Source organism: Fistularia commersonii, chromosome 11 (genome assembly GCF_037954325.1).
Source record: "Fistularia commersonii isolate RoL2024-O1a breed Wild chromosome 11, RoL_Fcom_v1.0, whole genome shotgun sequence".
Lineage (NCBI taxonomy): Eukaryota > Metazoa > Chordata > Actinopteri > Syngnathiformes > Fistulariidae > Fistularia > Fistularia commersonii.
Genome location: NC_141294.1, coordinates 18,531,817 through 18,558,920, shown reverse-complemented (window position 1 = coordinate 18,558,920; position 27,104 = coordinate 18,531,817). Strand labels below are relative to the sequence as shown.

Genomic DNA, 27,104 nt, shown 5'->3' with positions numbered 1-27,104 from the left:
TTCACTTTTTGTATTTTTTTTTTTAATGTTACAAACCTGATCATCACAGGGATCTGATTTATTTTGTCAATTTATTTTCAAACTTTTAAACTTGTTGATTCTGTTTGATAAACTAACTTTAGTCTTTTTTTATTCTAATTTGAATATAATTTTTCATAAATTTTACCTGAATTCTTGCTCATTTTGAGTAAATTTCTTGACATATTTTAGGAGCGTTTAAGTTTAAATACCAAAAACAAAGTCTGCAAATTCTTGCAGATTCTGTGGGAATTTCCAGTGAATTATTTCTCAAGGGAAGGTCATCCTTTCTGTGATTTTAATCAAATTCTCATAAATATTTCTGCAATATTTAGGAGAATTATGTGTCCTTAAATACCTTTTTTTTACCTTTTGGAAAAAGTACTGCTGTTTTTTCAGGTCCATTTTAGTTAATGCTCTGGGAATTTTTTGCAGACTTTGGTTTTTCTCTAAAAAGCAAAGGCGGATTTTGAGCCAATTTTCTAATTTCCAGGTAATTAGTTTGCAATTCATTATATAATTCTTTGCTGATTTAAAAGCTCTCCTTTGGCTGTTGAGATAGGGGAAAAGGGGTGCATGTAATTCTTTTTTTTTAAATTTTTTTAGACTTTTTAAATCTAAAACCCATATTTTCCTGTTTGTTAATTCAACCTGCGTGCAGAAATTAGAAATATAACCAACCTTTGATCAACTATTTGTTAATATTAAGAGAATATCTCGGTCATCGGTGAGTCGTTTCCTGCTCGTGGTGCTATTAATGCCGTCGGTCTTGGTTATTCCAGAAACAAATCCTGGGGGGGGCAGCGGGTGCCTAGGGGCCGGGTCAGATGTCAGGGATTGTGTTTGAGCAAAGGAACATCGGGGGAGTTAATTCCATCGGCCGCCGCGGCCGCGCCCGCAGGATGATGATGATGCTAATTGGCTAAGTGTTGGATTGGGTGGGGAGCGGGTGGGGGCGTTGCTAATCCAATAGACGGACTCACAGCGAATATTTCTGGCACAGGTAAATCCCGCCGCCATTGAGGAATTAGGGCCAGGACATGTTGCGCACGGCGCACCCCTCTGGTCGGGTGTGGAAAGTACGGGTTTGCGGCCGTCTGACAAAACTCCGATCAAATAATCTCGTGTTGAACTTTGAGATTTCTGAACATTTCTGAACATATAACACTAATGATGATCTGATGTCACCCTTTTGGGTTTCTCATGCTTTATTTAGGTCATTTAAAGATCATTTTCTGTTTATTCTCTTTTTTTTTTTTTTAAATTAAGTAATTTAAGCGTTTCTGTATCAAAGGATATTTATTTGCATTTTCTTGCAAATTCTATTTTTAAATTTCATTTTTCTTCACATGCGAAAACCTTCCTAGAATAATTGCAGATTTTTTTTTCCTGTAATTTATCTGTTTATTTGGTCCGCTTATCCCTCCATTTAAGGACCCTGAAAAAATAAAATAAATAAAGCCAGTTTAATTCACAATTGAAAGTGAACCTGCTTCTTCGCCTCTCCTGTTTGGGCCGTCTGTTTTTTTTTGTGGTTTCAGGAGTCAGGAAACCAAACATGCTTTACGTCAAGAAAAATGTAAACGTAAACAGTGGCCAAGACGGAGTGACGGGAGGAGGGGGGGTCTAGAGGAAGGGAGTCGCTCCCAGATAAACATCGGCTAATGGCTCGTAATGACGCTTAATGACAGACGGCGGCTTCCCGGTGGACCAGAGAAAGGAAACAAACAAACGATGTCAACAATCGCCGCCATCTTGTGAGGCCCGGGGTGGTTCTGCATGGAGCCCCCGCCTCCCTGCCAACCCGCAGCCGACCCTCCGCCGGCGTACGAGCAGAGTCCGCGCTCTCGCACTGGAGGTTCTCCACGTTCTACTACCTTTTCCCCCCCTCGTCGCTCGGCAGGTGGTTCCTCCCCGGGGTGAGTCTCTCCATCCACCCTGTTTATATTTTTGACCCCCTAGGGGGCACTGCAAGACACCGTGATCGGATTCGGGCGAAGTTTTTGCCACAAAACACGCCTTCGGGCAACCGAGAAGCAAAAAAAAACATTAGATTGTGCGGGAGATACAAGTTGTTGGTTCATTCTGTGCTTTGAATTTTTATCCGTTAAAAGCAGGGTGTCGTCGGCGTATAGAATCATTAAAAACAAACTACCTTGTTGTTTTTGGTCAATCATTCTCCCTGGGAGAAAAAGTATCCTCATATTGGTGTCACGAGCAGATTCAGAGGTTTGTTTTAGCTCAAATCAGGAGAAGTTTAAACTAAGTCCCACCAGCCTCGCACAGGTACTTTCTAAATTGAAACTTACGAAATTTATTGGTGAAAAAAAGTTGAAAACATGAAGGAATACAGTCTTTAAGATGATGCTCAGTTGCTCAGATGCTCACATTCAAAAAACACAGTTTGTGATTAAGATGATTTTGTCTGTCTTGGTGTCAGTTGTTGCCTTTTTGCATTACCTAAAAGCTGCAAAGTCCCAAAGTCCTCAGTTGGGTACTTCTTGAATAGCAGCAGCGTAGCACGTTACCTGCATTTCAAACCGGGAATGCTGAAGTAAAACATTTAAAATATACAAGTTTAAACCATAAAAGTTGATATTTGATGACATGAGATTGTCCTGCCACTAGCTGGCGCAAAATAGAGTTGAAGTATAAGGTGTGAACAAAGTAATTCAAATGGAGTCCCAGAGTCCTCAAATAAGTGTAAAGTGTAAATTATTTTTATAAGTTTAATGTAATTTTACATAATTTTAATTTTAAGGTAATTTTTTCAGCATTTTACTTTTAAATTTGAATTTTTAGGTGATTTTTTTCAGTGTTTTACTTTTAAATTTAAGGTAGTATTTTCTTCGATTTCATATCATTTCTTATCGATTTCAAGAGAATTTCATTAACATTTTTTTCAGTAAATGAATTCTAAATTATAGGTAATATTTTCCTCGACTTCAACAGAATCCTTGAGGATTTTGAGGGAATTTCTCCTGGATTTTAAGAGAATCATTTCAAAGTTTAATGTAACGTAATAATTTTAGCCCAAAACTTTGTAATTCTTTTATTTCAGCAAAATCCTTATTTGAGTACGCGGGCAAACGGGAAGTTTTCATTCATTTCTTGAAGTGAGGATTCCCAGCGTCCTTAAACGATTCATATGTAGCATTCTGTTAGCTGCCTGCTACAGCTTGCTAGCTTTCTGCTGCCGCTAGCAGGTGTCGTGGAGTAGGCTTTATCTCTTCATCTGGTCAGCAAATGTGAAGTGAGAGATTTTTTTGTGTTGCAGGAAACCGGCAAGAAAACTGTGCGTAACCATGGCGACCAACATGGAGACCCTGGATCCTTCGGCTCTCCGGGGTGGGGCTGCCACCGCCGCCGGATCCGCCGTCGTCTACGACCCCAAAACCGAAACCGTGACCCTGCCAGGGGGATTGGTTTCCATGGTGGGCATCACCGTGGTAACCGGGGGCGCAGAGATGTCGTCCGGGTCGTGCCTGCTTGCCTTTGGCTTTTGGGGGACGCTGATTGGCATCAGCTGCGTGGCTGTGGGACTATGGGACCAGAGGCAAAACGGCAACGGCCAGATTTCCCACCTGCTGGCCCTGGGGGCGGCCATCTTGGCCCTGAGCACGGCGGTTGTTGTGGGCGTGGCCATGTTTCGCACCCTAACCAGGAAGAGGCGCAAGTCCAGGAGGCTGGAGAGGGAGGAGGGGATGGAGGTCCTGGTGGAGGAGGGCAAGCGGGTGGTGAAGAAGGTAACCGTGTGAAACGGCGGCACAAGGGCCAATGGACGGACGGCGCAGCGTTGGATTGACAGGTGACGCGGGTGGGTTAGACCCCGCCTCCCAGCCCTGGAGAAGTGTAATTTAAAACATGTTCATTAAGTATACAAAGATTTTTATGATTATGGAGCAACATTTGATGACCTCCTGGTCCCCCTCCTTCCTCTTCTTCCCCCTCACAGAAGGCTTCTGTTGCCTTGAATGTAATTTCTTTATTAACTGATTATATTTTCATTTTTTTTGTATTTATTCATTCAATTTTAATTTCTTTATTGTGATTATTTTAGATTTCATTCATTTTCTTGCCTATTTTTATTCAGAAATAGATAAATAACTATATTATATTTTGAATTCCATGTAACCCATTTAAGTCTTTCCATCAAATATCTTTTCATTTTTTTATCATTACAAAAGGCATGTATTTCCTTCATATTCATTACCTATTATTTATTCACTTTTTGCATTTTTAATCATCTGGATGTTCCCTACTGTTTGCTTCTGCGATGTTTTCACTCGTCACTTCACATTTGACAGGTGCTGTATTGATAAAGTTTTATTTTGATTATGATCACAATATGAGAAATCAATGGTTGGGGGGGCTCATCCTTTCTTTCACCACACTTAAAAAAAACATGCATAAATCTAGATATTTACTGATTTTCCGACAAACATTCAATATTTTTATAGCTTTTTGCACTATCTCTATTTCTATATCTTTTATTTGTTGAATTCAATCAATTTTGAGAATTATTTTCTGCTAACTTTTTTTGTACTTTTCAATAATTTCTTCCTTTTTTTTTCTTCCTAATTTTCAAGGGGGATTTTTTATTTTTGTTTAATTCCTGTTCATATTTGTCACATTTTCTTTCGTAGAGGTTCGTTTCATTACTTTTTTTAAAGTATCAAATCAAAATCGACCAGATTGATTTCTACCGCCATCTTTTGGTGACACGGGGAATTGCAGTCATCTTTTTTTCTGATCTGAGAAAAGTTTTACATTTTCACTCTTTTAATTTCTCCATTGTCTCGTTTACGTCAATGGAAACCCCCTTCCCTCTTCTTCCAGTTTTTCTTTAATTTCTTTTTACTCTCCATTCCATATGTTGTCACAAATCGTGTCTGAATCTTTATTTTTATTTCGCTTTTTTTTTTCTTAATCTTTGGATTGTTTCTGTCGTCTCAGACACGCCGTGACTCGCTTATTTCAGAGGAAAAATAAAACTTGTACCACACATGACGGTGTTCTTGGTCTTTTACATTTTTTTATTTTTTATCAACTTTTTCATTATTTATTATTATTGCCTTGATTAGATGTTGAGGTTCTCTTTGGGAGTGACCAGGATGGATAGGATCAGGAATGAATCTATCAGAGGGACGGCACATGTTCGATGTTTTGGAGAGAAGGTCAGAGAAGCCAGACTGAGATGGTTCGGTCATGTACAGAGAAGAGATAGTGAATATATTGGTAGACGGATGCTGGAATTGGAGCTGCCAGGCAAGAGGTCTCGAGGAAGACCAAAGAGAAGATTTATGGACGTAGTGAGAGAGGATATGAAGGTAGTTGGTGTGAGAGAGGAAGATACAGAGAATAGGGTTAGATGGAGAAAGTTGACTTGCTGTGGCGACCCCTAACGGGAAAAGCCGAAAGAAGAAGAAGAAGAAGAAGAAGAAGAAGAAGAAGAAGAAGAAGAATTGCCTTGATTATTTGTCTGTAATTTACTGTTTTTAAGAATTTGCTTTTGTGATTGCCCTAATGTTTTTTTTTTCGCTGTTTTTTATTTTTTCATTGCATTTGTTTATTTATTGCTGAATTCAAGTAGTTTTAACGCATTTTGCTTTTGCTTTTTATATTTGCCTCGTCAGATTTCAAAGCTTATTTGTGGTTGATATTTAGGTATTTTATTTTGAATTTGAGACGGAGGAATTCCATTATTCGGGAGGAATTTTCTCAAGTCTAAACCAAAACTATTTGTTATTGCACTTTTCCATTTGTGAAAAAATAATGTCAGCGGAAATAAAACAATCTCAGGTGCGTGACGTATTTCCGCCGCCAGGTGAAGAATGCGGGTCACCTGATGGACCGCCGTCACGTGCCTTCCTTTAAGTTTCAGGAAAGTTTTTTTTTTTTACGTTCTCGCTCCGAAACCAAACTCCCTCCACTTACTGCCAGGTCCCGCCTCCTCTCATTCCGGATTGGCCGCCACTGACTAATCGAGCCTCCCCATTGGTCGGAGCCGCTCATCTTCCGCGCGCGTGATAATCAAACGACGCCCACTTTCGCCGAGACTTACGTTCAACTGCGGATGATTGACATGTCTAATTTTTCCACCGCGCTAAAATAGTTACTCTTTTGGCTTCAGTGACACGAAATGGGACGTTGTTTTGCCTGAACGGTGAGTCCGTGGACGGTAAATCGAGTTTTAACATGCCCGCGACGACTCGACGTGTTTTCCCCCTTCGTCTTTCTCAGGCGAAGCCTTAACTTGGCGAAGTTGCTACAGCGGACCCGCGGAGGTGTCCGCTGTCACTCAAATGACTTATTGATACTATTAACTTGTTTTCCCCCTCCCTCTAAATGTTAGCCTTGCTGCTAAATTAAAATGTTAAGCTAAACCTGGACGCGTTTGCCATATGGAGGCCAAATATATATATATATATATATATATATATATATGTATACACACACACACACACACACACACATACATACACACGCGAGCGTGTCAAACAGACCCACAAATAGTGTACACACACACACACACACACACACAAACACACACACACACACACAAGCCGTTCGCGTTCCCCTCTGCTGGCCGTAGTCCTGTAACCTCTGGTGAGAGCAGCGACCGTGTTCGAGGGTTAAAGTTTATCAATGACTTGTTTTTAAACCTTAAATCGATAAAAAAAATCATAAGCAGTTGTTTTATGGGCCTCAACGCTGTTAATCCGCGTAAACAACATCGTTTTATGTCAATAAAGTGTTAATATTGTGTGAAAGTCAACAAGACTGTTTCAAATACTCAGTTTTGTCGTGATTAAAAACACATAGCTGAAGTCATGTCGAAAGAGAAATAAGAAGAACAAAATCAGGAAAAGATTATAGTAAAAGGTAATAAGAGTCGTGAAAGATTTTTTTTGATCCCCTGTGCTGAAATGGCTAAGAAATCTTGATAAACAGAAATTCACAATAGATTTGTAAAAAATATTGTTCAATATTTTGATTTTTGTTTTATTTTTCTCTGGTCCTGGGAACTTTTTGGAGTTGATTTGATTTAAAAGTGCGAAAACAACAAAACCAATCAAGCGTCGGGTGATAATCATGAGTTATCAATCAAAGTGGCTTTTTATTCTGAAACCTCGAGATTTTAGTTTAAACTTGTATGTATATATATATATATATATATATATATATATATATTGAACAAATACTGAATAATAATGTTAAGATGCAAATTATTTGGATGAAATTAGGGATTTAGTGTGTGACTGGGTTGAAACCAGATAAGATAAACTTTATTGATCCCCATAGGGGAAATTCTTAACAAGGTGATATTTTTTATATATATATATCTTTCTATATATGTTTTGAATATGGCTTTGTGTCCAACTAATAGATTGTTTGATAGATTGTTAGTGTTAAGGTTCTGGATCCATGACGGATTAAAACCTGTGGAATTTTAATTTCCCTCTCCTTCAGTGGCCGATCTGTGTGAGTGTGTGTGTGTTAGACAAACCGTGTCACAGAGGCTAATAGCAGAAACCACATGACCCGGTTCCGCCAATGATGGCTTTACAGTAATTACTTCAGCTGGAAAGAAAAGAAAAGAATGCATATCTGAGTGGGAGATTCCAGAGATGTGCTCTTTCTTTCCTCAATCTCGTGCAGCTGCGGCAGAGATGAAGGCGCGGCAGACGGGCGGCTCCGGCGGCGGCGGGACAGTGGCGTCGGCAGCTCGATGAACAGGGGTTCCTCCAGCGGTGGCGGCTGAGACACGAAACTGTTGCGCAATGGAGTACGGTGAGAAGGTTCTGTTTGGGACTGGGGAGCTGGAGCTGGATCCCAACATTGTGAGTGAGGAGGCGGGAAAGCTCTACTCAGAGCTGCAGGTGAGTAAGGACTGCGCCTCTGGGATGACCAATCACAGCGGAGCTTCGGGAAATTCCAAATATCTATGTCCTCCCGCGTTGCAGACGGTTATGGAGACCCATGGCGAGGATGTTGTGGAGTCGCTGGTCCCCATCTTCGTCTGGGTGCTGGAGGGTCTCGCCGCCTGCAAGGCCCAGCTGCAGGAGCGGGAGGAGGAGGCGCAGCGGGAGCGGGCTGAGCGAGAAGAGCTGCTTGAGCGGTACCAGGCCGAGAAGGCCCTAAGGAAGGAGAGCCAGGAGGTGATGGCAACCAGCAGTGTCGCAGTTTTGAGTGACCATCTGCGTTTCCTGACGTGTCCGTGCCCTCCAGAGGTACCTGGAGCTGGATGACCAGACGGAGCAGGAGAGGAGAGCCATGAGAGGGAGGGAGAAAGAGCGGGAACGGCGGGAGCGAGACCTGGAGAAGAAGGCCAGGGAACAGGCAGACCAACGTGAGGAGAAAACTTTACGCTGTTATCACACCACTGCAGTAAAATTGACAACTGTGTTTTATTGTTATCACATTCCCACAATATATGAGAATTTATACGTTGTGTTTCTTGCAGTGGTGGCTCTTGAAGAGCAGAAGTCCACCCTGAGTCGGGAGCTGAGCTCGCTGAAGATCAACCACAACAAGGTCAGAGTTCATCGCCAGGGGCGACGTGGCTACCTGTAGTGTTAGTCACCCACCTGCCCCCCTCCGCTTCCAAGGGGGTCAAACTCCACTGCAGACATGGCGTCGCGAAGCTACGACACGCACAAGAAGTCCCTCCAGAACCTCTACGACTTCACGTTCTCCCTCTCTCGGCCTTGTATTGTTACTGCCGATGTTACCATCGCAACCCACATGGGTGCATTTGTAAAGTATGAGAACTCACACAATGAGAATCAGTTAGTTGAGACCCTCCGACCCTCCTGAGTCTACCCGTTTGGTTCAGAGAACATTCTGAAAACCCAGATACATAAATGGGGGAAGGTTCTAGTGTCCCGAAGTCTTGATGTTGTTCAGGTCATGTGACCCATCGTAGAAACAGATGGAGGACATTTACCCCCCTTGTTTCCATCAGTGATCCTCTGACGCCTTCTCCTCTTCTGTCCCCCTAGCTCGTTCACTCGTACCGGGAGCTGATGGACAGGAGGAAGGACTCCGAACGAGACTCGCCCCTGAGGTTCTTAACATCACCTCTTCGTCCCAAAAACCCACGGGTCATGGCCTCGGGAGGTGTCCAATTGGCTTTTTGTCAGATGTCAATCAAGTCATTTTCAAGACCCTCCGAATATTAAGCTGTAGTTCAAACAGGTCTTGCATCCTGTATCCATTTACTTATTTAATTATTAATTGATCAAGGAAAGAACCTTGTCCGGCTCATGTTTTGGGAGGTTGGTGTCACTATTGAAATTAGGTTTCCGTCACCACCCTCGGAACTCGGAGGTAGAACATCCACGGGAGATGATCCCCGCTGGATCCCGATGACAGTGACTCCCGTTCCTTTCTTCCCTGCAGGAACCACATCCGTCCCCGGCACGCCGAGCCACCACCCGTCCAGGTGTCGTCACAGCCCGGCGCTCAGGTGGGATCGCTATCACGCGAGAGAAAAATAAGTTATTTTTATCGGATTTAATTAACGCTGTTATCCGATGACGCTTTCCACGTAGAGCAGATTCGAACCTCACTCTTGAAGATTGAAGATTCCATGTGTTTATTGTCATATCTACAATGTGGAAATGTGTTTCCCTTTATAATGAAATTCTTGTTTTGCTGTCCGCTGTGCATTTAGATAGGTATTATCAATAAATAATGATAGTATAAACATAATTATAAATCTGAACAGAGATGAGTCACATTTGGTGACAGTGGCGAGAAAAAGCAAATTTTTACTGTACAGAAGCCTCAGATGGATCCCAGCTCAATGCGGGCGGCCTTCTGCCTTGACTGACCAGGGTAGAAAGAGAGAGTTAAAGAGATGAGGAATGGGAGGGACAGTTGAAAAATACAGCGGTAACAGTTACATGCTAATAGCTGAGATGATACAATAATACTTTTAACCTTCATACAAGTCACGCCCCTACGGAACCTGCCAGATTAGAGAAGCCCAAGAAGATATGAGATCGGGACACCAGTGTGGACAGGATAGGAATGAGACGCATCATGTGATGTCTGTCTGCAGACTAATCCCATGGCAGTATGACCATATGCTATTGTAGTGCTATAGTGAAAATTATAATTAATTATTAATCCCCATGGGGGCAATTCATTCTCTGCAATAAACCCGTCATGAATGAACCATGAGAGGTAGGCTGCTGTCAACCTGCTCCAAGGGGGCTATTGGGGGTTCAGTGTGTTACTCAACAACCCTTGGATTCACTAGGAGGAGCTGAGAATCCAACCTGGAATGTTCGGTTCCAATAGTCCAAAAACTATTGGTCTACCTCCTGCGCCGCACCTGTAAACAGTTCAGAATGCTAACAAGGCTATTTAATAATCGTGTCTGGGTTAAAGTTTGATTGAGTGTGACAATGAAATCTGATGGGCAAAACGAGTCCAATTCGTCTTAATCCATGGACCTGCTGGGTTTTAGCCACCGGCTGGACTGCGTCCGCATTCCAACTCTGGTCCCCCCCGCCTGGAGGGCCTGGTCCCTGGCGAGGGGCGTCCCCTTGACATCGCAGGCTCGACGGTGGATCAGTTCGTCAGCGACATCATCAGCTCCACCCCCGAGCTGAGACACTTTCAGGGACACGGGTGAGAGTCCAAAATCCCAACATTTGTAGAATCCAGTTAGCAGTTGAAAGAGATTTTACCAAGAAAGTATCTGAATATTAGTAACCTTATCAGGACCTGTTACTCGTTTTATTCTAATTGCGATATTCATCTGAACCTTAATGGAAAAGGGTAAAAAAAAAAAAAAGGAGCTGTAGATTTCTAGCATTGGAGCTAATGTTCTTCTCTCCGGTCTCTGCAGCAGCGGGGTTGGACCGAACCCTGAGGAAGAGCTGGAGGGCAGCCTGGAGGAGGAACTGAGGGAGGCAGAGGAGACGGAGAGTAAGGAGTGGCGAGGAGGAGAGACGCTGGAGGAAGAAGAAGAGGACGATAGTGTGGAGTGGGACCTCCGCAACATGGACTCGGTGTTCTCCGAGTTGTCGGAGCTCAGTCGGGATTATGTGGAGAGCGTGGACCAAGGAGCTACCATCAGAGGTGAGCAGAGGGGACGAACCAGGTGGGAATAATCCCTGAAATGACACGGAAGGCTAGAAATAATCCATTGAGTCACTTGGAAATCAAGAAATAATACCCTAAATTAACCCAGAAATTGGGAAAATACTTCTGGAATGTCCGGAATAATCCCTGATTTTAACCAGAAATTAGGAGAATACAATCCATAATTTGACCTGGAAATCCGGGTATGATCCCTGAAGTGATCTCTAAATCCGGGAATAAGCCATTAAATGACCAGGGAATCAAGAAATAATCCCTGCATGACCTAGAAATGAGGAAATACTTCCTGAAATGACGTGGAAGTTAAGAATGATCCCTGAATATAATCACAATGGGGGGTATAGAGAACATTAAATTACTTGAAAATCAGGGAATAATCAATTAAATTACCTTTGAAATTGGAGAGTAATCCATTAAATTAATCAGAATTTAGGAAATGTTCAATGAAAAAAATCAGGAAATACTCCCAGAAATTATCTAAAAATCAGAAATAATGTCTGAAATGACCTCAATGTTTGTAAATAATCCCCAAATTGAGACATGAGTCGGGATAAATCAGGAAATAGTCCCTGAATTTGCCCAGAATTTCAGAAATATTCCTGAAATGAACTATAAATCAAGGAATAATCCTTGAAATTACATGGAAATCTGGATTATTCTTGAAATGACCTGGAAATCAGAGAAGAATCCCTGATTTTAGGCCAAGAACGATTCCCTAAAATGAGCTGGAAAAATCAGGAAACTGCCTGAATTTACCCTTAATTTAGAAAACAATCCCTGAAACCTCTTCAAGTCATGTTCACCCCCTCTGTTCTCCCCTCAGGCGGCAACGACCAGTTTGACTTGACTCTCGCTCAGTTTGAGGAACTGAAAGCCGCCCAGTGAGTCAAGTGTTTATACAAACACACACACACACACACACACACACTTCTAAAATACAGAACCCTACGACAGTACCTGTTTTGATTGGTTTATTTAAAAATTTCCTGGCAGCGAGGCGGTGGATTCGGCTCGCAGGAGTCTGATATGGCGGGTGGCGGAGCTGACGGATGACCGCGAGGCGCTGAACCTGGAGATGGCCTCGCTGCGGGACACCTCGTCCCGACTGGACGTCCGGCTGAGGGAGCGGGAAGAGGAGACGAAGAGGTCGTCCGCGATGAGCCATTCCAGTCGTTCTTTTTTTCTTTACCGTTTGAATAAAAATCCATTGCTTTCCCGCAGACTCCGGGAGGAGGTGGAAGCTCTGCGCTCCGACTCCGACGTGAGTGGAAAGCTCCTCAGTTTATTCAAACCTGCCTCAGGTCCTGTCAATCACCTGTCTTTTTGTCTCTGCCCCCCCCCACAGGCCTCGCCGTCCTCAGCCGCCAGGCACTTCTCCCGCTCTGAAATGGCCCGCGTGGTCATGGAGAAGAATCAGTACAAACAGCGTCTGATCGAACTGCAAGAGGCGCTTCGACACACCCAGACACTCAGGTGGCGTTCGGCTCTGTGCGCAGGTTACTATGGCACTGGTAACAAGCTGTCTCACTTTTACTCTTTTTTTTTTTTTTGTTTGTTTTTTTCGCAGAGCTGCAAAGGACATGCGGTTCCCTGGAGACAGGACATCCAGCGTCTGGAGGAAGTAGGTCCTCGCGCCGATCCGATACAGGTGGTGGCGCTAGTGCTCCGAGTGGCCAAATGCAGGAACTACAAGTATGAGACCAGGGCGTGAAAGAAACAAGGGATTAGATTATTTAATCTCCGTCCAAGCAGGAAAGATTCTAGTGTTCCTCCCTCCAGCGACCATTTTTTTCTTCTTTTTTTTTTTGTGATGAGATTAACTTTATTGATCCTAGGATTGGGTAATGATTTGGCAGCAGCAGCATAACATACTACGAACAGACATGCAACTCTAAAATAAAATGACAAAATAGAAAAAAATAAAATTATATTATGTAAAATCTGAGGGTATATAAGAATATAGAGCAGGGGTCGGCAACCCGTGGCTCCTGATCCGCTTGCAGCACTTTGATCCCTCTGATGTGTATTTAAGTATTTGATTAAAATGTATTTTATTTTAGTTCATTCTTTTTTAGAATGTAATTTTAAATTTGAAAATTCTATTGATCATCATAACATCTAAATAAAACTTGTTAAAATATTTTCATCGCTTAATAAGTGACTGCAAACACCTGTAAAAGGACGACAGTGCACAGAGAGAGGACGGTATTTTAGGTTTTCTGCCGGTGGATCATTTAGGTTTGGCTTAAAGCAGGACTCAAATCGACATTGAGTATTTTGCTTAAAAGTAACCATCAATCCAATGTCTTTTTTTAATTTAAAATGTGTTTAAATTTAATGGTGATTTTATGCCGTTAACTTTCTATCAGACTATCAAATGAAAAATAAAAATTAAATAATGATAATAAAATAAATTAAAATCTAAGGGCACAAAAAAGTATAGAGTGTTATTTAAAAGCTTAATTCATCTGTGATTTTTAAATAGTTTACACTCTATTAAGCTATCAAATATTTTAAACTCCTCCATTATTTGTTTATTTTATATTCCAGTCACATTCTGCATGTCTCCAGTACTTTCCAGTGTAGAAGAGGCCCCAACCCCTGAAGCCGCAGCAAAACCCTGTGCGAGCAAACATCCGTTGAATGTTCTGGTCGGTCTCTCCGTCCGTTAAAGGTTCCACCGGTTCTTCGGCCTATCGAAGGAACCCTTGATCCTGCCTCAGGCCTTCTACTCGTCGGGCCCACGCCGCCCCCCAGAGGCCCCCAGAGCACCGGCTGTCAGTCAGCCGCACACCCAGTAAGATCACGCTTTGGATTCACGTTTACTCCTGTGTCTTAATTGTAACCTCAGATTGACGGAGATCCTCATCCCGCAGGTCGGCCCAGACGGCGGCGGTGACGGCGGCGGCGGCAGCAGTCGTGTCGCCCCGCGTCCGCAGGAGGGAGCTCTACAGAGAGATCCGCTCTCACATCTGGGGGTCGCTGGGGAAACGGCAGCTGCACGGCTGGAGCATGCCGCTGGCAGACGCACAGGTCGGGGGGGCAGTGCAGGAAATGACCGTCCCGTCGGGAAAACACGATCTAATCCCCAATTTGTTTTCATTTCCTGACGCTCTTCTGTAACCACACCCTTCTCATCCCCCGCTGTTCCAATACTGCCACTGCAGGAATCCCAGGATCCGGAGCCCAGGGACATTCCTGTCCTGGTGCAGCTCAGACTGCTGGATCAGAGAGACCCCACAGCCAAGGTATACCAGAACCCAGAGGGGTGCTTTCACGTTGTATTGCACTTCATGAAATCAGTTATGTTTTTAAGGTGCTTAATAACATGTTATTACATAATAAAGATACATCAGAGGCATCAATTTTATCAAATTACAAGGCATGAAAAAGCCCTTAGAAGAAACTTATTTACAAGTTGTCAATTATAGCTATAGTTATAAAAGTGTCATTAACTTGCCTCTTCATGTAATCATCAAGGATTTATGTTTCTCACTATCCCAGAGTGACATGAAATTAACAAAATATTAATAAAGTACACATTGAACCGTTAAGTTCACCGTAAACATGAAACAATAAACATTAAACTATAAAGTGTGCGCAGATACAAATTATTGGTACTGAGGTGAAATAAATGAATGAAAATGAATTTCCAATAAAACTAAATTGTTGTTATAAGGTACAAGTCGTTCATAAAGGCCTATTCATCAATGTCTAATCTAAGAACACATAATTATTGATCCCTTATAGGAGTCGTGATGTCAATGAGCACAATTACTTAATTGTGGCGGATTAGAACCCTAAACCATCTCTCTATGTTCCAGTTGAACTGCGCTGCCGCCGTTGCGCCGGAGATCTCCGGGGAGGCGACGGTAAGTCTATAATGATGCTGTAACAACGCCTGTCAGGAGCCGGTCGCTCCATGTGGCTCCGCCCCCTCCCTCACCATCACCCTCCCCCGCAGTGCTCCGTCTGGGTGGTGTCGGGGCCTCCGTCCAGCAGCGAGATCACCGTCATTGACCCGGCGCGTCCCAACAGCGTCCTGGACCAGTTCGGCCTCCCTCCCACGGCGCCTGCCCTCTGCGTCTGCGCCGTTCCCCCTGTAGGTACGTGTCCATTGCCGCCGTGTCCTTTCAGCAGGCAACAACAATTGTTCGATCGATGACACGCCCCCCGTATCTGTGCTCATTCCGACAGGTGGCTCAGCGGGAACCGTCTGGATCGGAACTCAGGAAGGAAGGTACTGTCATACCTTGACTTAGGAGATTATTAGGTTCAGTGACCGAGTCCCTTACTCAATATATTCATAAAAATGAATTGAAATCCTATTAATCCGTTCCAGTCCCCTGCTTTTGTTATATGTTTTTAAATAAGAAAAATGTACTTTATAAATCACAAATAACGTGTCAAAAATAATACACAATGAAAGAAAATGTAAAGAAATAAACTGGTTAAATAAGTGTGTGTACCTTGAGATCGGACAAAGGTGCCAGCGGAGCTTTTCATTTAACGCTATGGCTCAACTTATGCCACCCATACATCGCAAGACTGTAAAGGACTTGTGGAAAACTGTCGTTACACATCTAAATCCAAGTTTTTAGTCTCATACTGAGATTTTACAAAGACAATGAATCTTATTTCCAAAACTACAGATCGATTATATCAGCAATTTTTTCCTTGCCATGTTTTCCCTGGATATCTGCAGAGCCTCTACTATTCCACTCCAGTGCTTTTCCTTTTCCACTCGGTCGTGAATCATAAGAGAGTTGTCATGATCCAAGCCAGGCTGTCCTGCCCACAGCTCCACCATCTGCTCCTCTTTCTGGATGCCCCATACCAATCAGGACGTCCTTTGCCTTCCCAATTCATCCATAACTCAAAAAATACTCTGCCACCAATACCGCTCTGAAGATTGTTTGTCTACCACGTTTCCTGTTTTCTGTTCTGTCAGACCTCATCTATTGGTTGTTGGTTGTTTTGTCAATGTAAAGACAGAAAGACTGTGACTAGTGAAACTCCTGAAATTTCCTTCTGACCTTCAGTTTTTGGTCTGTGACTGTGAAAATATTTTGGTGTGAGCCCAACATTAATACTACAATGTGTTGCTTAATGTAACTAGCAAAACATACTACACTTTATGGCTAAACTTCATTTTAAAACCATCAAACGCCCGACTGGCGTTGACATACCCGCCGTCTCCTGCACCAGATCCTCCATAAATGTCTTCCACCTTCTCACAGACTATGCTCTCGCTCACGGTATCTCTGCAGCAACGTCTCCATCTCCTCACGAGTCCACATCACGCACACTTTGCCCACCTTTTTTTTCCGGATTTTCTCCGGGCCACCTACCTGGCTAACTTAGATCTAGGCTTGTATCCCAAGACAAAAAAATTCAACAGCTCGAGTGACGGCTCGCATCTCGGTAAACTCGTAAGCTGAACCCGCCGAATGCGAATTAAGAATATGAATAGGAACAAGAATAAGAACAACTTTATTTATCCCGAAGGAAATTGTTGTGCCAGTTTCAAGTAAAGCATAAAAATAATAAATAATAGTAGGTAATTGTATAAACAGTAAAAAAAAAAAAAAAAAAAAAAAGGCGGCGTGGGAGAAAAGAAATACAAATGAAACTATAAAGTGTCAAAGTCAAGGCTATAAAGTGTTTTAAGGTCTTAAGTGCAAAGATTTTGAGATTAAATACACCTCTTTGTTTCTCCTCCACAGCATACTGGTGCATCCAGCGTCAGCAGACAGGAGGCGCTGCCTGCAAACCGCCTCTCTCACGGAGAGCGTGCACTCGCTCACGTGAGTCCTCCACCAGACAATCAGGGCGGAGTCCTTTTCCTGGGACGGATGATTGACACCTGTCACTCTGCATTCCGCCCACAGGTATTCTCAGGGTCGTGTCGTGGCTGGATTAGGAGACGGGACGCTGGCCATCTTCTCCGTCACCTCAGGTAAAGCCACCCCTCCTTCCCTCGAGCTGGTGTCCAGGAGTTTTGTTCTCATGCCGCTGTGATTGATAGGTGGCTGGAATCTGCAGTCGCACGCCGCAATGGCGCTCGGGTTTCAGCCGTCGCAGCCCGTCCGCTGCTGCCTGGCTAGAGGAAGCCGCTTATGGGTCGGCTACTGGAACAAGATCCACATGGTGGACCTCGACGCCAGGAAGGTGGAGGTAGAGTACTGGCACCGCGACACTTTTGATGTGCTTTCACAGAATCAGCCGGGAAAGCGCCACCCTCTGGATGTGAGGGGGAAACACATAGATGTGACAACAGGTGGCAAAACACAACATCAATTTTCAACTAATTTTTCACAACAAACAGCAGGAGCCAATCCCACCTGACACAAGGGGAGAGGCGGGGCTTAAGCCGACTGTCAGTCACAAGACACTTATCTGCCCACTCCCATAAAACAAGTTCTCTATTATTTATTATTTCTCTATTACTGTCTGATTTTTATCCCCCTACTGAACGCAGTGTCAGCCCCGTACGCAAGATTCACCCGCCATCCTCTCCCCTCACAGCAAATCTTCTCGGTGTCGGAGCGCAGTGAGCAGCAGGTGCGCTTTCTATGTGCAGCCGGTAGCGGCGTGTGGGCCGCCTGCCGGCTGGACCTCATCCTCAGGCTCTTCGACTGGTCCACTGGACGCCCCCTCCAGGAGGTGGACTTCACCGCTGTGGCAACCAAAACGCTAGGTGACGCCAGATGTCCGGTTTGTTTTCGGTGTTCGTTGTGTCGGGATGGAGCTCACGGATGCCTTTATGCCCGTCTATCTCTGCAGGTCAAGCCTTCCTGACACTCTCGCCTCTCCAGATTACCTCCCTGGCCGTCGTCTCTGGACGGATGTGGGTAGGCACGGGGGGCGGAGCCATCTTCTGCATCCCACTGTCAATCAGTAAGTGCCGCGTTCGCTACCGTCCGGATCCAGCTCCAGAAGTGACCATCTGGTACTAATTCAATACCTTCTGTCCACAGCCTCAGAGGACGTCTCCATTCCATACTGCTGCATGACAACCGCCCAGCTGTGTTACCATGGACACAGACAGGCGGTCAGATTCATCATTGCCGCACCTGGTAACCACCTCGCCATGTAACTCCTGTGTGTACACACGATCGGCTGCTTAGCGACCGAACAACCCCTCAGTTAACAGGAAAAGTAAAACACCAAAAATGTGTCACTGTCATTCTTAACAAGGATATGAGGTTATACAAACTCAGGCAGGGCAGTAAAATGCTGACCAGGGCAGTGACAGGTGATGCGGTCACATGATCAGTCATGGGACCTTGCTGCTCCTTGCTTGTTCAGTAATGTGATGCCCGTTAACCCCGGAGACTCGTCCTCTCAAGGAACTAAAACCCTCGGTTCACTTCCTGTCTGCATCCGTTGGCTAAGGCTGTGATTGGCTGACAGTCGGCGGGCATTCATTGGTCTGTTGTGTCTCCCGTCAGGGTGTCTGGTCGCTTCCCCAGGCAGCTCCATCACCGCGGCCCAGCTGGTCCTCAGCGGCGGTGAAGGCTACATCAACTTCCGTATTGGTGAGTGGAGTCAGACAAATGCAAATTCTGTTCCGCAGGGAGGAAAACCTGGAAATATTTTTATGTTTTCAACCCAAACGGCTTTCTTCCGTCCCCCCAGGGGACGACACCAACGATGGCTCGGACGAGCTGTCGCAAACTGCGCCTCAACGCTCCGAACGCAGTCACATGATCGTCTGGCAGATTCCTCACCCCCCAGTGCCGGCTCCTGCTCTTTGACCTCCTGGGTCTGTGGGGGCTAAAGCGAGGACGTGACCCTCGCCCATGTGAATCAGACTTTGAATCAAAGATGTCTTAATGTTCCAAAGTTCACTTCATATTTTTCTGTTTATTTTATGTTTTGTTTTGTTGTTTTTTTTAATCTCTGCCAAAAATGAAAAATGATGAGCACAGGGGGTAAACCGTCCTTCCTCTTGATTGACAGTCAGCTGTGTAAGTATTGCATCAACTGTGAACCAGAAGCAGGTATTTTCTCATCTCAATACGTTTAAAGCATCATTCTTTTTTTCTTTTTTTTTTTTTTATATACATTTTTTTTTTCTTTTGAGAATTGACATGCTGTGACCCTCTGCCTCTGACATCTGATCAGAACCAACCCACTGGCGAGGAAACGAAACATTTGTTTATTTATCTCTGGGTGTTTGTAATCATGGCTGCTTTCAAATTGCAGATTTATTTGAATTTGACGTATTCTGGGAAAAAGAAAGGGTCCGGTGTGTTCTGGACAGGTGGTCGTCCGGTACAGGTGTGTACACCCGGGTTGACCTCCAGGGTCAAACCCTCTCCCTGGCTGGTCTGACAGCGTCCGAACGATCAACTGGTCGCAGAGTCTTGTTGTGTGTGTGAAATTGTACATTTTTAAAAATAATTATAATAATCAGATTAAACTGACAGGACTGGAAGTTGAATTTGTCTCCCGATTATTAGGAACCACTTGAAAAGCATTGACTATCAGGGAAGAAATAAAGTGGATTTTCTCCTGGCTGCTCTACGTCGGGCTGCTGCGGGTCCTGGGGAGTCGTATCCTGCGGCTCAGGGAGCGAGCCAGCCGATCCACCGCCCCGCCCATGGCGCCCGCCAGCTCCTTCCTGGACGTCAGACCCTCTATGTTGCCGCTGTACCACATGACCCAGCCCAGCAGGGAAGCCAGCACCAGCAGGGCTCCCGTGTAGACCAGCAGGTCCCCGAAGTCCCGTCCCCGGATCTCCAGCGGTGCGAAGACACCCAGCAGCAGCGAGACCACGCCCAGCAGATCCAACAAGATGGCTAGCAGCAGGGCCACCTTGCAGTGAGACAGCCCATCGTACTTGGTTGCCATGGCCACCAAGAAAGCAGGTTATGCAAAACTCGGCGATGGATCTGTCTTGAGATGAGAAAAATGACATTTAAATATTTTACTAAATTAATCTGAAAATACCCCTTTGTGGACAGAATTTAAAATATCTAACTTTATAAAGGGTCAATTTGTTTTGAAAAAAGACATCGCAACACATGCCACATCAATTCAGCAGAAAAATAAGATACATGTTTCGGGGGTGCAATTACAATCTGTTTATAATACATTTTATTTAAGGCGGCTTACTCTACACTCAAGGACACAATAGTTTCTGTTATGAATGAATGTTGGTATCTATTGGCCCTGCACTTTAAAAAAGAAACAAAAAATTTTTCATAAAAACAGGATTAAAATTTAGGAAAAGGCTGGTGGGCCTTAGCACAGACTGAGTCCATGTTTGCCTGTAAACAATGGTACCATGGTGTTGGTACTGCCTGGCCTTGGTAGAGGTTTTTCCCAAAATCCGTTATCATTTCCTCAGCTTTAGATTAAAAATGTCGATTTTGAAGGACGAGTTGCTTAAAAACTCGTTATTTGGTTATTTGTCGCGACACAATCATAAAGTCATCCGCAAACTGGATCATTTTTGCCCCTACCCTTTTGCATGCTGATAGCGGCACTCGCTTGCATATAAAATAAGCCAAAGAGCTAAAAAGGACAAAGTCAGTGGGAAAAAAAAAAACATTTCATCCAACTTACTGGTTAAAAAGTAAAGTAACCGGCATACTATACCCATTTAGAAGCCGGTAAGAGGACTGGCTAAAAAGAAAAAGTGAATTTTATCAGACAGACTTGTCTGTCAATATCAGTATCTGTCCATCACTTTTATCTTTATCTCTATCCGTCTATCCATCCCTCCTCTGTTAAACGCGTATTTAGCTCCATTTCGATGTTTGAACTACAACCGTCATGGCGGCGAAACGGCGTTCGCCACACCTGTCGCGTCCCGCTTCGAAGACGCGTACCTCCGCGCACTTTCGGTCGCTCTCACCTTCACGGCCCGGTCGATGCGGCGCGTCCGAACCCGTCCCCGACTATCCAAACCCGGCGGGGTCCCGTTCAAACCCGGGTCCTTCAGGATCGGTGAAACCAGACACCTGCACCCACCCGCCGTAGGCGGGCGTCACCTGTCCGGCCGGTTCCGCCGCTCCTCCACTGCGGACGACTTCTGTGGAAACACTTCTAATTCTTGACAACTATAACCATGAGATAAAAGTACAAAAAAAATAAAAAACCATTACAAATCGCGTCCTTTTTCGAAAATATACTTGTACCGCGAGAATAAAATGACATCAAAAATGTGGAAATAAAGTTGCGATATGACGTCACATGGATTTTTTTTCCCACTCTGTCACTTTTATTGTTTTTATTTGCATTGTTTCTCATAAATCTGTTTTTGTGCATATGTATATTGCAGCACGGTGTCCTCGAGTGTCGAATAAGGCGCCCTAATTAAGATATGTTATTAATGTCAAGATATAAAGGAAAAATGTGTGGAAAAGGTCGTAATATTAAACACTACTGGTATACTCGTATTTCTATGAATTTATAATTTATTTGAAAAATGTGTTTTAAAAAAAAAAAATCAAATGGATCCATGTGAACATTTTTTTAATGGTCATTACGTTCAAAGTCGTGCGGCTCAAAATAAATCATACATGTCAAAGGATTTAAAGAGAGAGTGGGACGGCAATTTATTCAGCTTGAAATTAAAAGCGCTGCGCTTTATGAACTCAAAGTTCCCTTTAGCATCACCGGAAATGACGTAGCGCTGTGTTGAGGGAAAAATGGGGAGAAAAAAACAGCCATAATTGTTATTGTTAGCTTGTAAGCTAGCGGGGGAGCTCGCCAAATGGAGATATGACACAGTAATAACGTCGTATTACATGCGAGTGGCTACGTTATTACGCGTTGCTAGCGGTGAGTACCGACGTTTCCTGTGCGGTTACCGCAGCACCGGCGCGATACGAGCGCCCAAAAATCTGCACCAAACACGGGATGTGACGGGCAAAAGGATGGCGGTTGGGGGATGGATTGTAAATGTTATTATCGCCGCCGTGTTAGCCCGGCTAACCGTGCTAACTCTCTTCCGCGTCGCTCGCGGACAATAACAAACTTCTGCATGTGCAGCGCGCGCACTTTGTGTTTCACGTCATAGTTCTTCTGCCATGCAGGGAGGGGGGGGGGTATTTTTATTTTCAATATTATCATCATTATTATTCGTGTCCGTTTTCTAGCTTTTGTTGTTGGTTTGCCGTAAGAAGCGTTACATTATGTAATTACTGACGAGCCGTGTGTTAATGGAGCACGAGCCTCAAATCACTGCAAACGCCATCACTATTTATCATTATTATTATCACTAATGTCATTATTATTTTTTTATTATTGTTATTAGTAGTAGTAATAGTAGTAGTAGGATTACTATTTTGTAATACCTCTTCTAGTTTTCGCGGCCCTACAAGTTACTAACTCATCACTCTCCTTGTTTTAAATTATTTTGTTTTTCTTTATTATTTGGAGATGGAGGGCGAAAACAGACCTGATGCTGCCTCCACGTCCAAGAGCCACTCGGGTGCAATCCACCTGCAGAGTAAGAAAACGGTGCCATGGTTCTTGATAAAAAATGTAAAAAACTCCCGAATTTGAAAACTGCTGACCGTGTTCTTGCTTTCAGCTCCCAAGAATGAGGAGGCATACGAAATTGCCATCCCCTACGAGGACAGCAGCTTTGAGCAGCAGACGTTCTTCAACCAGAGTGACCAGAACTTTGACGGTGAGTCTCAAGTCATGTCCCATGAGTCAATATTTAAGGCCCTCAGTGTCGTCCTTCTACATTGATTCTCCACGGTCGGCCCCTCTCTTTGCATTCTTCGCAGAGACCCCGGCGCCAGCGCCACCCACCAGCTCCTCGGCTGTCAGCAGCTCCTACATGGTGATCACCAACCTGCGAACGCAGCTGCAGATCTCCCTGGAGAAGAACTCATGGCTGCAGAAGAGAATCGAGGACCTGGAGGAGGAGAGGGACTTCCTGCGCTGCCAGCTGGACCGGTTCATCTTCTCGACCAAGACGCACGGGCAAGAGCTGAGCCAGAGCCCATACAGCAACGGTTAAAACCCCCTCTGACACAGATACCCGGACCAGATCTGTTTTAAGTTTCTCATGTCTTAGCGGTTCTTATCTCCCGCAGGTTACGAGTCGAGGCGGTTCAACTGGAGGGGGCGAAGAGAGCAAGAACGTCCTGCGGGTAAAGCCTTATCTCAAAATGCCACTTTTCACCACAGGGCAAAGCTGTCAGCAAACTTCTTTTTCGTCAGCACTTTGACTTCATGTCATGTTGAGGCCTTTTCCGCCTCGGGAGAGAACTCCACAGAGTGTAAATCCTGACCCATAACTCTTGAGCTCCTGCAGTGTACATGTGATGCTAGAATAATCTTCATAGTAGTGAAAATTATACATTGCAATAGACCCGGTGTCCCTGTTTGAAGACATGATTTGATTTAGTTTTTTTCTCAAAAGCACCAGTCTGGGAGTCAGTCGGCAAAAGTGCAAAAGACAGTCGCAGGGAAATCTTTGGATTCCGACCGTTGCCTTCTTTCATCCTTCAGAGCAACAGAAGCCAGACTCGCCGCACTTCCCCTCGCGCAGCGCGTTCCTCCAGCGCCGCCACGGCCCGCCCACCATGGCGGCCCCCAAGAACCACGTCACGACCAGTCAGCTGACCAACCAGCTGGCGTCCATGAATGCCCTGCTTGCATCTGCGCAGTCACAGGCTCTCCTGCAGGGTCACGGACACAAGGCCGCTAGCACCACGACCGGCGGGAGCAACGCTGCCACCAGATCGACCGTGACCGACATGGGTGGCCACAGTAACCCAGGTAACGAGAGTCAGAGCTAGCACTTCCTCATCCTGTCTTTTTCGAGCTCCCCCGAAACCGTTCCTCATCCATCTCAGATTCTCTCTCGCTCCTGGGGGAGCCGGAGGAGTTCCTGGAGCATGACGGCTACCTGGGGGAGGAGTTGATAGAAGGGGGGGACGTCCTGCCCGACGGCATCAACGGCAACAGGCACCCGCTAAAGAGGAGACGCGTCTTCAGGGCGCCACGAGAGCGGCAGCGAGGTGAGGGAGGTGGCAAGAAGGAGCGTCGTCGTTCGGTTCATTTTTTTTGTCTGTGATTGTACAGTGATTGGACTTCCTCTACATTCGCGTGACCTTTCTTTTTTTATTGTGAGAAACCCGCAGCGCTTTCTTCCCATAGAAATGATCTGCAGATCAGCTTATTTCATACATTTTTTTCTTACCTTTCTGCTACATATAAAAAAACAAGTGTTGCATTCATGAAAGTCTTCAGAGTAAATAAAATTGTATATTTGCGTGCAACAAAAACATTTTGAACTCCAAAAAACATTTTGAACTCCCAAAAACACAATAAGGCTACTAGAAACTACTAGACATCTGTTGAAGTCCTCCTTGTATTCAGGAAATAAAAAGGTGATCTTTAATCAACCACCTGCAGCAAACCAAAAAAAAATGCCTTCTCCTTCCACGTGTAGTCAGCTATCAACCTCAGTATTAAAAAAAAAAAATCACTGAACAATGCAAAATATATATTTGGAAATGAAATAGCCATTAAAATATTTATTTTACCTGGTTGATGTGATTTATTTATTTTTTGGCTCCCCATCAGGGCTGCGAGGCATATTTTGAGTGACAATGAATTAAACCCTTTTTTAATTTTTTTTACATTTTTAATGTTACAGGATCACCATAATCTTACAATTTTGAATTACATTTAAAATTAAAATTCATTTAAATCAAACACCGCCATCAAAGGATATGAGAAACTATTGGCCGATCCTATAAAAGCTGAGAATACTTTGCTGTGATTGGCCCTTTGAGAAGAAGCTGTTTAAACTAGAATCAGATTCATCTGGTCGTCATGACGCCGCCATCTCTGCCCCCTCCCCAGTTAAAGACGCTGCCGGCGTGCTGTTCCGCTACAAGAAGATCCTGCTGACGTACCAGCGACTGAAGAACATGTCCAAAGCCTTCCAGATCCACGGCGTCGACCGCAACACGGTGGCGTCCACCACTCCCATTGCCGAGATGCTGCTGGTGGCACCGGAGAAGGTGGCGGAGGTTGGTGAGTTCGACCCCTCCAAGGAGAAGCTGCTGGACTACGCTCGCCGCTGCTACACCGCGCTGGACGAGGAGACGCTTTGCCGAGTCCAGGCGCTGAAGAAGAACAACCTCCTCCTGCCCATCTCCTACAGGTTCAGACACTGATGGTGCAAAGACGGAGGAGGATGAAGAATTCTCCCGTGCAGATGCAGAACAGGGGCGGGTTACGCCGGTTCTTATCCTTCTTTCTTTTCAACCCTGAAAAAAAAACCACACATTTCTCATGCCACCTTTTCTACGAATCTCTTGTTCAGGTACCCGAGTTGCTGCCGCCGTCGAGGAGATGGACTCAAAGGCTTCGTTTTTTCAAAAGAATGAAAAAGAAAAAGCACTTTTGTCTTTTATCCATGACTTTTTGTTTTGGATGTCTGATTTTTTTCACATTTTTTTGTTTTTTTTCTTGGGGGGCAACTCATGCTTGGCGAACGCCGCCGAGCACTAGCGACGAGAAAAACTAAGCTAACAACAGCCGTGAAACGGTCCCACCTTTCGCACTGGAAATCGATCAGTGTCTTTACATTTCCGAGGGGAACCCGATGATTTGTTCTTATGTTCTTTTGCTGGAATTGAAACGGAATGCTGCACTTTATGGCGAAATGCCTTTTGGGGAGGGGGGAGGGATCAGGGCAAAACCGCGAGAAATAACCTGTAACTGTAGTGATGTCACGCTGTGCGTGTTTTGAGTTTTCCGCCCCCAAAATATCTGTCGTTGTGGTTGCCGTGTGTGTGTGTGTGTGTGTATGTGTGTGTGTGTGTGTGTGTGTGTGCCCGTGTGTCTCCATTTCAAATTGCAGCCATTGTGTCTGTTGAGATTACTGTGCCGGATTAGGCTTTTAATTGTGCTTTTTTTCCCCTTTTGCACCGTAAACGCTACTCAAGTCACTAATCTGAGGTATTTGGTTCATCCAGCTTTGATTGACAGGACACAAACACTAAATAAACCAGATTAAACCATTACCTCAGGTTGATGTGGGGAAAAACGTGAACTTGGAAGGACTATTTATAATCCGGAAAAAACACCAAATTATCAGTCATTTTAAAACAGTAATCTTTTACCATGAAAGTCGAGATAACATAAACCAGGCTTATTGGAACGCAGAGGTGCGTTATTGGTGTAACCGAGGAGCAATCTAACAAACGACAAGCAGTGAAAACACAACAAACGTAACAAAATGTAGGTTGATACATTTGAAACATGTATGAAACATGTATTGAAACAAGACCTCTCGGACGTGGAGGGGAAAGGTTAACAAAGAACATCAACAAGGAACTGCTAATGCGCAAGGATGAGCTTGCAAGCCAATGCTTGTCATCAAGGAATATCAGTATAAAATAAAGGCTTGAAGTGGATTCAGCTGGGTTTCGGTGGCATTCCGACTGGTTTTAAAATCCGGTTCTGTTTCCAAACCAGGGAATCAAATCGTCCAAGTCACATGCTTCAAAAGTAGTTTAACGCGTATCTGGAAAAAGCCGCAGAGATTGCCCTTTGCCTGTTAATGATAATATATCAGAGCCCTTTATGAGAACTTTTTATTCAAATCATCTTCATCCCCAGCGCGCGCACACACACACACACACACACACACACACCTCTGTGTTTGTCTCACTCTGTCTGATGCCTCCTGCTGATGCAAAGTGCCACCTTTTGTAGAATCTGAGCACTTGCAGCGTTTATACAAACATAATCGGCTCTTTGTAACATGTTTTTTTTTGTTGTTTTGTCTTCCAGTGCCGAAGCAATGGAGATTAATCAAATGCAGTTTTTTGGGGGGTTTTGTTTGTCCCCTACCCCCGGCGGCTGGCTCCCCGGTAGGAGCCGCCGTGGCCTCCTTCGGTTGACTTTTGCCTGGAGTGCATGTAAAACAGTTGCTGTCTGACTGTTTGGGGGGTTGCGGAGCGGAAGCCTCGTCA

General features: G+C 44.5%; 4 protein-coding genes across 6 annotated transcripts; 3 read left to right on the top strand and 1 right to left on the bottom strand.

Moving 5' to 3' along the window:
* Positions 1-1,737: 1,737 nt before the first annotated feature.
* Positions 1,738-5,018, top strand: LOC147229911 (uncharacterized). Its single transcript, XM_086155944.1, has 2 exons — positions 1,738-1,937; positions 3,296-5,018. Exons 1-2 carry the CDS (start codon positions 1,798-1,800, stop codon positions 3,774-3,776), a joined length of 621 nt encoding a protein of 206 aa, XP_086012070.1. The 5' UTR covers positions 1,738-1,797; the 3' UTR covers positions 3,777-5,018.
* Positions 5,019-6,062: 1,044 nt separating this feature from the next.
* LOC147229910 (C-Jun-amino-terminal kinase-interacting protein 3) lies at positions 6,063-19,564 on the top strand. The gene is made up of 28 exons (XM_086155685.1): positions 6,063-6,184; positions 7,681-7,901; positions 7,986-8,180; positions 8,251-8,371; positions 8,486-8,556; positions 9,024-9,088; positions 9,424-9,490; positions 10,499-10,662; positions 10,883-11,115; positions 11,960-12,017; positions 12,130-12,282; positions 12,358-12,397; positions 12,482-12,609; positions 12,704-12,757; positions 13,811-13,933; positions 14,013-14,169; positions 14,304-14,384; positions 14,961-15,008; positions 15,101-15,242; positions 15,334-15,376; positions 16,863-16,943; positions 17,028-17,095; positions 17,165-17,313; positions 17,665-17,836; positions 17,923-18,036; positions 18,117-18,215; positions 18,591-18,677; positions 18,778-19,564. Exons 2-28 carry the CDS (start codon positions 7,803-7,805, stop codon positions 18,894-18,896), a joined length of 2,931 nt encoding a protein of 976 aa, XP_086011811.1. The 5' UTR covers positions 6,063-6,184; positions 7,681-7,802; the 3' UTR covers positions 18,897-19,564.
* Positions 19,164-21,136, bottom strand: LOC147229909 (transmembrane protein 238-like). Of its 2 annotated transcripts, none has more exons than XM_086155688.1 (2): positions 21,005-21,136; positions 19,164-20,040 (listed from the first exon to the last, which is right to left on the bottom strand). In XM_086155688.1, the coding sequence occupies exon 2, from the start codon at positions 19,993-19,995 to the stop codon at positions 19,666-19,668; it is 330 nt and encodes a 109-aa protein (XP_086011814.1). In that variant the 5' UTR covers positions 19,996-20,040; positions 21,005-21,136; the 3' UTR covers positions 19,164-19,665. The 2 variants fall into 2 exon arrangements, with proteins under 2 accessions (XP_086011814.1, XP_086011815.1); XM_086155689.1 differs by having other exon boundaries at positions 19,517-20,036; positions 21,005-21,135.
* A 635-nt stretch (positions 21,137-21,771) lies between these two features.
* ccdc106a (coiled-coil domain containing 106a) lies at positions 21,772-26,541 on the top strand. Of its 2 annotated transcripts, none has more exons than XM_086155687.1 (8): positions 21,772-21,933; positions 22,534-22,603; positions 22,688-22,786; positions 22,890-23,120; positions 23,202-23,258; positions 23,620-23,889; positions 23,967-24,131; positions 24,982-26,541. In XM_086155687.1, the coding sequence occupies exons 2-8, from the start codon at positions 22,534-22,536 to the stop codon at positions 25,296-25,298; spliced, it is 1,209 nt and encodes a 402-aa protein (XP_086011813.1). In that variant the 5' UTR covers positions 21,772-21,933; the 3' UTR covers positions 25,299-26,541. The 2 variants fall into 2 exon arrangements, with proteins under 2 accessions (XP_086011813.1, XP_086011812.1); XM_086155686.1 differs by lacking the exon at positions 21,772-21,933 and adding an exon at positions 21,987-22,049 and having other exon boundaries at positions 24,982-26,129.
* Positions 26,542-27,104: the final 563 nt, after the last annotated feature.

What these genes read in the sequence shown, in the direction of transcription:
- ccdc106a (XM_086155686.1), top strand. Translation starts at nt 22,029, where the DNA reads ATGGCGGTTGGGGGATGGATT. An exon ending in CCAGAGCCCATACAGCAACG is followed by an intron (nt 23,121 to 23,201) that starts GTTAAAACCCCC and finishes TATCTCCCGCAG; the next exon opens with GTTACGAGTCGAGGCGGTTC. An exon ending in AGAGCAAGAACGTCCTGCGG is followed by an intron (nt 23,259 to 23,619) that starts GTAAAGCCTTAT and finishes TTCATCCTTCAG; the next exon opens with AGCAACAGAAGCCAGACTCG.
- LOC147229909 (XM_086155688.1), bottom strand. Translation starts at nt 19,995, where the DNA reads ATGGCAACCAAGTACGATGGGCTGTCTCACTGCAAGGTGGCCCTGCTG.
- LOC147229910 (XM_086155685.1), top strand. Translation starts at nt 7,803, where the DNA reads ATGGAGTACGGTGAGAAGGTTCTGTTTGGGACTGGGGAGCTGGAGCTG. An exon ending in TAAGGAAGGAGAGCCAGGAG is followed by an intron (nt 8,181 to 8,250) that starts GTGATGGCAACC and finishes CGTGCCCTCCAG; the next exon opens with AGGTACCTGGAGCTGGATGA. An exon ending in ATTCATCATTGCCGCACCTG is followed by an intron (nt 18,216 to 18,590) that starts GTAACCACCTCG and finishes GTCTCCCGTCAG; the next exon opens with GGTGTCTGGTCGCTTCCCCA.
- LOC147229911 (XM_086155944.1), top strand. Translation starts at nt 1,798, where the DNA reads ATGGAGCCCCCGCCTCCCTGCCAACCCGCAGCCGACCCTCCGCCGGCG. An exon ending in GCAGGTGGTTCCTCCCCGGG is followed by an intron (nt 1,938 to 3,295) that starts GTGAGTCTCTCC and finishes TTTGTGTTGCAG; the next exon opens with GAAACCGGCAAGAAAACTGT.